Source organism: Echinops telfairi, unplaced genomic scaffold (assembly GCF_000313985.2).
Source record: "Echinops telfairi isolate 266 unplaced genomic scaffold, ASM31398v2 ScPeMD7_31;HRSCAF=116, whole genome shotgun sequence".
Classification (NCBI taxonomy): domain Eukaryota; kingdom Metazoa; phylum Chordata; class Mammalia; order Afrosoricida; family Tenrecidae; genus Echinops; species Echinops telfairi.
This window is the reverse complement of record NW_022103928.1, coordinates 45,325,713-45,338,465: the sequence shown is the minus strand read 5'-3', so window position 1 is coordinate 45,338,465 and position 12,753 is coordinate 45,325,713. Positions and strand designations below refer to the sequence as shown.

Here is a 12,753-nt window from a genome sequence, read left to right as displayed (position 1 = left end):
CCATATATTTTTGATAACCTCATATGCATGTAAAAGTTGGACATTGTCGGGGGTTTAAATGGAGAGAAAATGTTGTGAGAAACGATGTACAAAGGCGCTTTACACAATTGATGTGTGTATGGATTGGGATAACAGTTGTATGAGCCCCTAATAAAATGTTAAAAAAGAAAAAAAATAAAGTCACCATCCACCTGTTTAAAAAAAAAAAAAGTTGGACATTGAAGACCAATGAAAAATCAATTCATTTGAGGTATGATTCTAGTGAAGAATATTGAAGCTGCCCAAAGAACACATAAAATCGGTCTTGAAGAAATACAGCCAGAATGCTCCCTAGAAACAGGATGGTGAGACTTTGTCTCACCTGTTTTGGCATGTTGTCATGAAAGATCCTTGGCAAGACGGACTGACCCAGTGGCTGCAGCTATCAGAACCTAGAACGATAGTGAGGATAGCTCAGAATCGAGCGGTGTTTCAGTCTGTTGTGCAGAGGGTGCTGTGAGTCCACAGTGCCTAACAAAGACATTTTATAAAATAGAAAGTGTAAAAAATATATCTATATAAAGTATAAAGTGAGTTCGTGCATTTTTTTTGTTGTACACATGTTCTATGTATGATGTTCGGTGCAAGTATGAATGTCTTGTTGTCTTTGTTTGGAGACTACGTAAAATTTAAGGAGATGTATACAAATGCCAAAATGACCAGGGGTGGACCCTGATAGTAAGGTTTTATGTCAACTTGGGTGGGCCAGGATTGCCCCATCATATGATGTAACACAGTGTAGGCAAGTCCCTGATGGATTCTTCTGTAAAGCTGCCAAGCAGTTGTGGGTATAATTGACCTTTTTAATCTGGTCACAACCTTAACTAATTGAGGAAGATTTCATTCAGGGTTCATTCAGCCTACTCAGTATTAATTGACTGTGTGGAAGGAAGCTAGTGCACTTTGATGGCTGAACCCCAATCCTGCATCTGTTATATTGCCTATATGCTTCCCAGGAAGCATCAGTGGACAGCCAACCTCAGATTCAGTCAGCTCTGCACCCACCGGCATATGGTCTTCCTGCTTCATCTTCCTACTTCCTGGTCATCGGCCCCTGCAGCTACAGGAGTCAGACGATTTCACTTACATCTGGCCCGCAGACTTAGACCAGAGTAGACTTGTCCACTTCTACAACTTCGTGAGTCATTTTATTTTTTAATATGATATTTTTAATGGCATATCTCACTAATTCCAATATATCCCTTCCCTTAACATACAGTTCTGTTGTTCAAGCCCATCAGGTGGAGCTACACAATCATCAATGCTAGCAACTCCCCTCTCCCGGCCCCTCGCTCTTTCCAGACCATCAGGGAAGCGTTACTCCTGTCACTGTCTCTGCGGGGTCATTGCTTGATAGAAATCGCTTACTATATACATTCAAAAGTAACTGGCTTTGCTTCTCTAAAGAATCTGCCTTAGCACAACTGCTCCTGGCCCAGTCCCTTCAGGAATGACCCTTTGGGTCACCTTACTAGGCAAAAAACCATGACCATCTGAGGTGCTTGTTGAGGGCAAAGGGAAACAGAATGTAGTGCAAGAAGGTAGCTCTCAATTCAAGCTACAACCACATGATCACTTTTTTTTTAATTGAAAAAAATTTTTTACTTGTGTTCTCTTTCTTTTTTTAAAAAATCATTTTATTAGGGGCTCATACAGCTCTTATCACAATCTATACATCCATCCATTGTGTCAAGCACATTTGTACATCTGTTGCCATCATCATTCCCAAAACATTTTCTTTCTACTTGACCCCTTGGTATCCACATGATCAATTTTGAAACAAGGATTATCATTGTTAAGAGTACTTCCTCCTTGCATATATGCATCAAATAATTTTGTTTTGTTCATTTATAAAATATAAGCTATAAATGGGGATTGTGAAATTTCTGTGTATTAGTTGTATCAGTTAGGCACAAGTATGATTTCATTATTGTCTTTGTTTGGAGATTATGAATGATTTAAGAATATGCATACAAGTACCATACAAGGGGTGACTGTAGTCAGGTTTTGTGTCAACTTGCCTGGGCCAGGATTCTCAGCAGTTTGGCCGTTGAGGCCTAGTGATCCCTTATGATATGACCTAACATAATATAATCAAATCCTTAGTTGGATCTGTGTGAACATTCAAGCAGTTGTAAAGAAATTAAGATATTCCAAGACAGGAATTTTGTCTCTGGCTTTCTAAATATTGTTGATGGTCTTTTCTTTCCTACTCAGTTAAAAAAAATACTTTCATTGGGTACTCTTACATCTCTTATCACAATCCATACATTCCTTCAGTGTGTCAAGCACATTTGCACAAATGCCACCATCATCATTTTCAAAGCATTTTCTTCCCACTTGTGCCCCTGATATCTGCTCCCCATTTCTTCTCCCTCCCTCCCTTGCCCGCCCTTCCTCATGAACCCTTGATAAGTTATAGATTATTTTTTCCATATCTTACATCATCCTCCATCACTCCTCACCCACTTTTCTGTTATTCATCCCCCTGGGAGGGGGTTCTAGATGATCCTTGTGATCGGTTCCCCCTTTCTACCCCCACCCTCCCCTAATCCTCCTGGTATCTCTACTCTCCTTGTTGGCCCTGAGGGGTTGATATACACTGGATTCCCTGCGTTGTGGGCTCTTATCTGTAGCAGTGTGCATGTTCTGGTCTAATCTGATTTGTAAGGTAGAATTGAGGTCATGATAGTGGGGTGAAGGAAGCACCAAAGAATTAGAGGGGCGGGGAGCGGAAACAATAGAATTAGAGGAAAGTTGTGTGTTTCATCGGTACTACCCTGCACCATGACTGGCTCATCTCTTCCCTGTGACCCCTCTGTGAGGGGATGTCCAATTGTCTACAGATGGGCATTGGGTCTCCCTTACTCATTATTTTTATCATTATTATTATTTGCTTCTTTCTGTTTCATTTTGTTTTGTTTCTTGATTGTTTCTGTTAGTTCTCCCATTTGTGCAGCACAGAAAAAGCAGATACATAGAGACAACACTGACGCATTGGCTTCTCAGGAATGGGGTGGAGAGGGTGGGGGCGTCGAGGAGTGAGCGATGAATGTGGGAGGGAGGAGGTGTGCTAGAACTGATTGTGATGATGTATACACAACTCTTTGTAAAGAGACTTCACTATGGAAGCATGTGAAATCTGAATGTTATATCAAGAAAACTACTAAAAAAAATGAAGAAAACAAACTTGAGATAAGGCATATATATCTGGGAGTTCCTGGGGCATAAGGGAGGGGGAAAGGGGAATAAATGGGAGCTGATATCAAAAAGTTCAAGAAGAAAGAAAATGTTTTGAAAATGATGGTGGCAGCAATTGTACCATTACATTTTATCTATTTGAATTATGAATTGTTATGATATCTGTAAGACCCCCCAATAAAATGATTAAAAAAGAAAGAAAGAAATCAAACTTGATCAACAGTTACCATGGTTGAAGGAGGAGGAGTTTTTGCTTAGGGGACATTTAGTTTATAGTGAAATAATTTGGAAAACGATATAAATAATTGTACAACAATTATTTGGAATAATTTGGAAAATGGAATACTTTGGAAAATGATATAAATAATTTGGAGTATTTGGAATATGCACATTTTGGAATATGTAGTGGAATAATTTGCAAAATTATATAAAGAATTGTACAACATGAAGAGTATTATCAATGGCACTGAATTATACACGTACGAGATGGTGAACTGGAGAATGTTGTATTGTATTTTTGCCACAATTTAAAAAATAATTGCACTAATAACAATGAGTATAAGTAATGATTATACAACTCTTCTTGATATGCTTAAACTATTGAATTGTATAATATATGGATGAAGTGCAATAAAACAGTTAAAAAATTAGAATGGAATGTCACCCCTTACTCAGGTTTCATCCCTGATGCAATTGAAGCAAATTTTCCTTAGAGTTATCGCCTACTGTCTGTAGAACTAGACACTGTGGGAAAGGTTTTCGTCTTTTTCCTGGGTCTGGATCCTACATCTGGCTCATCTACTTCTGGTATGTTGGACATGAGCCAACACCCTGCCATACTGTCTGCCCACCCAAGGAGCCATCAGCAGGCAACCATCTGACCTTCCAGCTGTGGATTCACTCCCCTCTCCAGTCACAAGCCTGACCTGCTAACTTTTTCATCCATCTGCCTCTGCAGCCTCATGTCAACATGGGGTGCTCCTGCTGGTCTTAGGTTTATCAGCTCCTGAAGCTCCTTGAATCATGAGAAGACCCCAGCTTAACATTTGACCCATGGAACTCAGAGTGGAAGTGCCTGCTTCTAAAGCTGTGTGAATATTTTGTAGATATGGATAGGGAAATGGTTATGGCTATGGATAGAGATAGAGGTGATAGGAAGGTAGATGATGATAGATAGATAGATGATAGATAGATAGATAGATAGATAGATAGATAGATAGATAGATAGATAGATAGATAATCACTTATTTTGATTATCTAGAGAACCTAGCCTAACACAGTTGCTAAGAAACTTCTATAGCTGGGCACACTTGATGCTCTGAGTGCCAGTTTCCAAGAAACCTAACATCACAGTAACCACATCAGAAAAATAACCTAAGGGAGTGAAAGAGAGAAGAAAGGGAGGAAGGAAGAGAGGGGTGGGGCTGGTCAGACTGACACCTGACAAGTCTCTCTTGACTCTGGGATCATCTTACAGTCTTACATCAGCAGACTATTACATGGGGTCCCCTTACATCAGTATAGCCTATTACATGGGGTCCCCTTGGCTTGACACAAGAGTCCTATGACCAGCATTTGGGAGCTGCTACCCTGACCCTTCAATTTTCATTCCTGATCCAAGAATGAAAGCAATTTCAAGTCACTGTAGATGCTGTAATATTCATATCCACCACTAGTGTTCTCAGGCAAATTAGCTTTAGAGGGACAGACACAAGATGAGAAGGTGAGTGAATGAGTGAGTCTCCACCACCACCACCTCCACCTTTAGGATCATTGCCATGCAAGAGTGCATACACACACACACACACACACACACACACACACACTCCACAAGCACAGAATCTTCAGGGAGGTGGTTCAGAAGGAAAAGTTTAATCCTTAAAGGGAATCAAAGCCTGAAGACACCCAAATTGCCCTTCAGGATGTTAATATAAATCCTCCCGAAGCTCCCTGTGTTAGACCGGGTTGACTAGAGAAACAAATCCAAGGACACTCACATTATGTGTAAGCGAGCTTTATATCAAGAAGTAATTATACGAGCTCATATATCAAGCAAACATCCCAACCCAGTCCAGATCAAGTTCGTAATTCCGATACTAGTCCATAAATACCTCTTCAAACTCACACAGACACATGCAACGATGCAGAAAGCAGAAAGCTCACAGGCCAGTGGGTGCAAAGTCTTGTGGATCCAATGACGGTGGCTGCATCCCAAGGCTCTGCAGGCCTCAACACGGTTTCGGGAGTTTTCAACAGTGGTGTCTCAACAGCAGGAAAGTGAAGGCAGAGAGTGAGCAGGAGGTTCCCAGGACCCTCCCTACGAGAAGGTCACCCCCACAAGGAGGCACCTCCAGACTGTGACCTGATTGACAAGCTAGATTCCACCCCTACATTCTATACATCAAGATGGCATGAAACTATGTAACTTACCACACTCCCCAAAGCAGAGTCTCTTTCATTACCAGGGCAAAGTCTTAAGGCTTTCAACGGCCTCTAATCCCCATGTCTTTCATATTTCGGAGCCAGGAGGCAAGAGGAGTCTCTTGTACAGAGCCAGGCAGGTCAGGCTGCCCATCTGGCTCTGCCCTAGGGACCTGTGGGATACAGAAAGATTTCTCCCAAGTTGTCTCCCCCAAATATATGCCAAACCCAAGACGCTACTTGATACGCATGGTAAATGACTGTACACTGGGAGATCAACGAAAGTAGGTCAGAGGTTATTCTCCTTAAGGGTACCAGCCATCTAGAGCAACCAGACTGTATAGTCTGACCACTCCCTTCTGATGTTGTTCCCTTGAAGGAGTGCCCGAAGGCAAGCCCGGGACCACTCTAGGATGACTTAGCTTAGGTTACCATATCGAGTCTAGGGTCCACTCATCTTGCCACATATGTACCCCTACTCCCTCCCTTTACTATTGCATGTACACCCCTAGGTCATCCCCCTCCTATTGCTCGTATTGCCTATGTTACAACCCCTTCCTATGATGCAGATTGTTATCTGTAATCAGAGGGTTTGCATGCCTTCAAAGATAGATAAGCTTTGGTTAGAAATAAAACCTCACGATGCTCCCTCTCCGGCCCTCTCGTCCCCCACCTCCACGTGTATCACCAAGAGGAGCTGAGGTGAGCATGCTACTATGAAATGTGTCTGACTTCTTTATGTTACTCTCTCTCCCATCTCTCCTATTTCTCTATGACTTTACTATAATCTTTATATATCTTAACCGTACAACTGTGCCTACCAAATCCATGATTAGTTGTCGGGGGCTGGCTACCTCCACAGGGACCCAGAAATGAGATGGGGCCCCTCTTCTCCTCCCCATATGCCCCGACTACTGGAACGTCCGCTCTCACAGCAGCCACTGCAAAATGGCCATGGCCACGGCCAAGTTGTGCTGGCTGTGGTCTTCTGTACAATTCACCACACTGGTCCATACAGGAAGTAGGGAACCGCATAAGACTTGCCCTCGGGGTGGGTTCGTTAGTCTCTATCAAAAGCTTCACACTTATGCAAATGAGTCATGGACTGGTGTGAACCCTTTAACCAAGTGGAGATCACAGGCGTGTCCCATCAGATCCCCCCTCACTGCCCAGAACCCCAGCACCCTTCAGCTGTTTGAGGAAGTCTGAACCCCGACTTCCCTCCAACTGCTTCTCGGCAGCTCTCTGCTGCCTCTCTGTGGCTACATCAAGATGCTCAAAACAGAGGGATGGCTCCCCAGTGCCTTTCTCAGGCAAGCAACACCTTCCCTCTTTCCATCACCAGATGTCCCAACAACCCAGACCTCAGTCCAATGTCTCTCCCAAACTTCAAGACCAAACCTTTTGACCTGGAAGCTGAGTAACCCGCTGCCCTCCCAATCTCACAGCACAGCATGAGTTATATCCTGAGGAGGAGGGAGTCTCCCTGGGCAGAGGAAGGGCCCCCTCCTGCACCTCCCACCTCCTTTCCCTCCTTTCCTCTCCACTCCCCACCCAGTCCTTGCCAGCAGGCAGGAAGGAATCGGCTCACAGTCGGGAGGGTGGGGTACTTCCAGCTCTCACTGAACAACCCCTGGTTGGGCTATAAAGAGTCAGGACCTTCCGCTCCCGACACCCTCCACCCTCCCCCTGCACAGGCCCCGCCAACCTACTCAAAGGCACCAAGGGCCTTCACTCCCAACAGAGGGGCCCCCACAGCAGGGCATGCCCACTGCAAACCTGCGCAGGGACCTGGTCTGAGTGGGAAGGCAGGAGGCAGGAGAGTGTCGAGGAGCCAGGGAGGATCTCACCTCAGTGACAAGGGCCCAAGTCCTTGGGGACTCATGGGGACACACAGCCCAGCAGCATGGCGAGGAGGAGAGAGTCCTTGTTGTGACAGTTCCCACCTCCCACACTCTGGCTTTGCTGGGGCTCTCCCCTTCTCCTAGAATCCTTGCGATGGCTGGTGCAGCCCCAGATCCAATGCCAGTTCCAATCCACTGTGTCCCACAGCCCCCCTCAGTGCCTGCAGGACAGACCACCCCCCAATTTCCCTTGTGGCCAGAGAATACTCTCTCTTGAGCCTCGCTGCCCAAAGACCCCTAGTCTCAATAACTCCTTTTCAGGGGGCCCTCCCCACTGGCTCCAGCACCCAGATTCAAGCTCCTGGAAGGGTGAGTGCACATCTCCCGCTAAATGGATCGAAGTTGATGAAACACCTACTCAGTGAAGAGGCAGCATTGGGCCCCATCGAATGTCCCCAAGGGAGCAGACCTGTCCGGGCCTTCCAGAGGGCACACAGCTTGGGAGCAGAATGACAAAGCGAAGAGTCAGAGGAATGGGATGTTCCAGACACGGGACCAGGGTGACCAAGAACTGCTTAGCGGGGAGAGCGGGCAGGGGACCTTTAGAAAGGTCTCGGAGAGGAACTTGTGCAACTGGGTTCTCTGGAAGGCACAGATGCCAGTTAGGGTGTTGCCCAGGGAAGGGAAGGGGGCACCCAGGAGCAGCTGGAGAGAGCTTTCAGGGCCTGCGGCATCTCTGGCCCTTTGGAGAAGGATTGTAAGGAATCCCTACATACTCTGAGCCTCTCACCAGGCTTCTAGAGCGCCTGGCTCGGTCAGGGCAGGTCACTGCCCTTCCCTGGTAGATTCTTGCTGGAAGGCGAGCCCCAGCAGGAGAGGTGCTTCTGGTGTCAGGCCTGCTTGGGAAGCTGAGAGGAAGCCCATTTGTCCAGAGTCGAGCGCATGGGCAGTGTACACAGAGCAAGTGTGTTGGCGTGGCCTTGTGCTTCGGGTGAAACACGAGCAAACTCCCCAAGATGGAGGAGAGCGTGGACAGAGATCAGCTTGTCTGAACTGAACTCTGGAGAAAGTGGCTATTCCAAGGGGTGAAACCAAGCCAGGCTTCCTCCGCATTCTCCTGCAGCAGTGGAGAAAGTAAGGCCGCAGGGTCCAGGCTCAGCGCCCAGGCCTGTGTCTGTGTGCTCACCCCACTCCACTCTCCCACCCCGCCTACCCCTCAGCCCCAGACAGGCAGCAAGTCTCCCATGTTTACAGGAACATGGGGTACACTGGGGTACAGTCCCAGATGGCCCCATGGCATGGCCTTTCTCCAAAACTATATACCATGCAACAAGGACAAGTGCTGGAGGTGCTTAAAGCCTACTGGTGCACGTGGCCTGCGTTGGGGGCACGGTAGCCAACCATTTCCCACATGCTCTCCACGGCTTGGCTCCAAGACTTCTTCCAGTAGGCCCAGCCCTGATTGCTGGTCTCTCAGGTGACCTACTGCCCCTGGGAAGCATGTGTCAATGCAGGACGAGGTGGGGGTGGAGACTCTGGGTGGCAGCTTCCTGCTCTTTTGTGTCCCCCCTTTGAGTGAGAGTGAAGAGGGGGAGTGGCAGGGGTTCCAGGAAATTGGGAAGAGATGGGATACCCTGATGCCAGACTGCAGGAAAAAGCGCCACTGTGTTCTTGCTGGGTCAGTGTCTTCAAGGACCCAAGAGGACCTGGGAATGGGCAGTCCAGGGACACTTAGAGATGGGAAGGGGTGGTCAATGAGAGAGCCTAGAGTGGCCCTAGAGGTCCCTGCGGTCACTAGGGGTCTGGACCCCTCATTGTCTGCTCCTGATACAGGTCTAGCGTCTGTTTGGCCTTTGGGAAATGGTTGGTGAGTTATGAGGGTGGGAGGCCTGCCACCATAACCTAGGGTGACCTCCCCCCTCTGCCATTCCTCCTGCCCCAACTCCTACACCCACCCCAGCGCTCTGCCAGACACCGGGCATCCCCTTATCTGCTGTAGTTCTCGCATCAGAGCTAAAGGTCCAGCCCCAACCCTGTGGGCCAGCGGGCATGAAGCCATGACTGCACAGCCTCCCAACCAGGCTGGTTCCTGTCCCATTGTGTAGGGGACGGGGCGGGGCGAGAGTCAGCGCTGGAGAATCCCCTCCCACTGCACCCCCAGCCCCCTCCCTACTTCCTAAGGAAAAAGCCAGGGCTCAGCTCAGAGCAGCAGAGCTGAAGAGCCGCTGACATGGGCAACTTGAAGAGTGTAGCCCAGGAGCCCAGACCACCCTGTGGCCTGGGCCTGGGCTTTGGGCTGTGCAGCAAGCAGGACCCAGTCTCGCCAGCCTCAGAGCCCAGCCAGGCGCCAGCACCCGTGCCTCCACCTTCGCCGGATCACAGGTAAGGGCAGTTGCTGCTTGGAGCAGGTGGGCAGAAGGTGTGTGATCAAAGCTTCCCATCCAGGTGGGAGGGCCGGGTAATCACCACTGTCTAGGGTCGAATAAGGCAGCAGAGTCAGGGCAGTGGCAGACAGACAAAAGTGGGTGACGAGGCCCACCTATGAAATCAGGCCAGAGTTTGAACCCTATCTGCCACGAGGAGCTGTGTGATGTTGAGCAAGTTACTCAGCCTCTCTGCCCCAGGCAATGTAAAAAGGGACGTGGAACCGCTGAGCCCATGGGGAAGCAGCTTTGGTGGTGTAGTGGGTTAGTCGCTGGCCTGCTAACCCCCAGCTGTTCTTTTGCTTCCGTCACTCCTAGTCACAGAAACCTACATGGGAAATACTGTCATATCCACTCTGTCATACAGAGTGAGCTGGGGCCTGGGGATTCCATGAGATCATTGTCAGTCTCTAACTCACCGCAGGCCATCAACAAACAGTAGTAACTGTTCTTTAACTGGAGAAGAAAAAAGTTAGGATGGGTCTCATGGAAGTGGGAGCATTGGGCCAGGGGCCTCCAGCCTGAAAGGAAGCCTGAGGAGGCCCAAGCATTGGGAACTGGGGATCAGGCTCCTTCTCCCTCCAGATCTCGCCTCCAGACGACCTTCAGCCCCACCTGGCTTTGCAGCGCCGACCCCTGGAAGGGTCTTCCCTAGGGCAGAGGTGGGAAAGAGGAGGCACAGGGAGGAGACCAGGCTGGGGCTGCAGAAGAGGGTCCAGAGCCTACACAGGGAGGGGCTTCAGGCTCAGCAAAGAGGCATACCCTGCCTGAGTCCCTCCCTTCCTCCCCTGGGGCTGTCAGCTCTGGGAGGAAGTGATAAGGCCTCCAAGGCTTCCCTTTACAGGATCCACTACTATCAGGAGGGTGTGAGTGGGCAGCAGAGATCTGGGCTGAGAAATCGTTTTGCTGTTGCCTCCCTCGGCTTTAAGGAGGCCTGGTGGCATGGTGGCTCCATGTTGAGTGGCTGCTCACCACAAGGTCAGCGATTTGAAACCAGCGGCTCCCCTGAAGGAGAACGATGGGGCTTTCTATTGCTGTACAGAGTTGCAGTCTCGGAAACTCAAAGGGAGCAGCTCTACCCTGTCCAATAAGGTCACTATGAGTCAGCATGGACTCCTCCACTGTGCCCTTGAAGGATACCGCTTTTAGATGGCAGAGGACCCCATGTGGGAGTGGCTGGCCAGGGCTCAGCCTAGAACCAGGCTCCCAAGACCTGACTGGGCACTAGGAGGCCAGAAGGGAGCCCAAAGGGAGGAAGCTCCTCCCTCATGATCCCATCCCTGGCTCTCAACAGCCCCCCGTTAACCCAGAGCCCGGAGAGGCCCAAGTTCCCTCGCGTGAAGAACTGGGAAGAGGGGAGCATCACCTACGACACCCTGAGTTCCCAGGCGCAGCAGGTGAGGTCAGGGTGAAGACTCTCCCCCCACCCCCACCCCAGACCCTGAGATGGCTGGGCTCAGGTTTGCTGATGCAAGGTCTCAGGCATGATCCTGAGCAGGAAGTTCCCTGAGTCAGACCCTGTCTCTAAAGAGGGGAGATGAGGTGTGAAAAGAACAAGGAATGAGACCAGGTGGTAGGACAAGCCCCCAATCCCAGGGACCTTTGGTGATTCAACCTCCAGTCCTTGCCCAAGTGCTGCCTGACCTAACCCAGTTTCACCCATATTTCTACTCCCACCCCAATCCTAGCCCCCTACCTCAAGACCTCATCCCGGAGACCTCGTTCTGGCCTGGTCCGGACCTGTGCTCCATGCTCCCACCACCACCTCCACCCCATTCTGTCTCAGGTTGGACCCTGCACCCCAAGACACTGCCTGGGCTCCCTGGTGTTTCCGAGGAAACTACAGAGCCAAGCATCCCTGGACCCTGCATCCCCTGAGAGGCTTCTGAGGCAGGCCCGGGACTTCATCCACCAGTACTACAGCTCCATCAGGAGGTGGGAGCTTGCCAGGGGCCTGCTGAGGCCCTGCACACCTAGGGTCCCCTTCTCTGCACCCAGTCCTGCTGTCCCCCAGTCCCAAAACCACAGAGCCCTGTGTGCCCTCCCCACCCGACCCAACTTCCTTCTCCCTCAGGAGCGGCTCCCAGGCCCACGAGCAGCGACTTCAGGAGGTAGAAGCTGAGGTGGCAGCCACGGGCACCTACCAGCTTCGGGAGAGTGAACTGGTGTTCGGGGCCAAGCAGGCCTGGCGCAACGCCCCCCGATGTGTTGGCCGCATCCAGTGGGGCAAGTTACAGGTGTGGTTTGCTGGGGAAGTCCCAGGTGGGGCCAGGGCCCAAAAGATGAGGCGGAGTGGGAACAGCTCCTGAGACTTCTCCCGTGGGCCAAACCATGGGGAGATCCCGGTCCATTGGAGGCAGACTGGAAGAGTCAGGGCACGAGGGGAGATCTGGGCTTGCCAAGTCAGCAATTACCTGGCAGGTACAGTCAGATTCAGGGGGACAGGGGACCTGTCCTGAAAAGGACCCCAACTTCTTCCATGTGACCTAGCCGGCCCAGGCATCCCCTCACACCCAGCCCCTGCTCCATGACTCAGAGCTAGTCCAAGGCCACAACAAGGCACCTCACAGGGGAATGGATTCTGTGACCTTGGCAGGATTAGCTGTTACTGGCAACCGAAGGATTTGGAATACAGTCACAAGGCTTAGAGAATCCCAAAGGAGTTGAGAATCAAATGACTAAAACCCCATCTGACCCTGGCAGAACCTTTTAAACGGTTCAATGCTTGATTTCAACCTTGATCCCTCCCCCCTATGTCTCTCCTCCAGCCCCCAGGCAGCCGCTAACACCGCACCTCTGTCCTCAGTGCCAGTGTCCCCCCCCCC

The 12,753-nt window shown here is 49.8% G+C and overlaps 1 protein-coding gene across 1 annotated transcript in view; it reads left to right on the top strand.

Moving 5' to 3' along the window:
• The first annotated feature begins 9,735 nt into the window (after positions 1–9,735).
• The window catches only part of NOS3 (nitric oxide synthase 3), a 19,631-nt gene continuing 16,613 nt past the window's right edge, over positions 9,736–12,753 (top strand). The window contains exons 1-4 of the mRNA XM_004702474.2: positions 9,736–9,887; positions 11,223–11,325; positions 11,715–11,863; positions 12,003–12,165. Coding sequence (XP_004702531.1) covers positions 9,736–9,887; positions 11,223–11,325; positions 11,715–11,863; positions 12,003–12,165 — 567 coding nt within the window. The remainder of the gene's footprint in view (positions 9,888–11,222; positions 11,326–11,714; positions 11,864–12,002; positions 12,166–12,753) is intronic.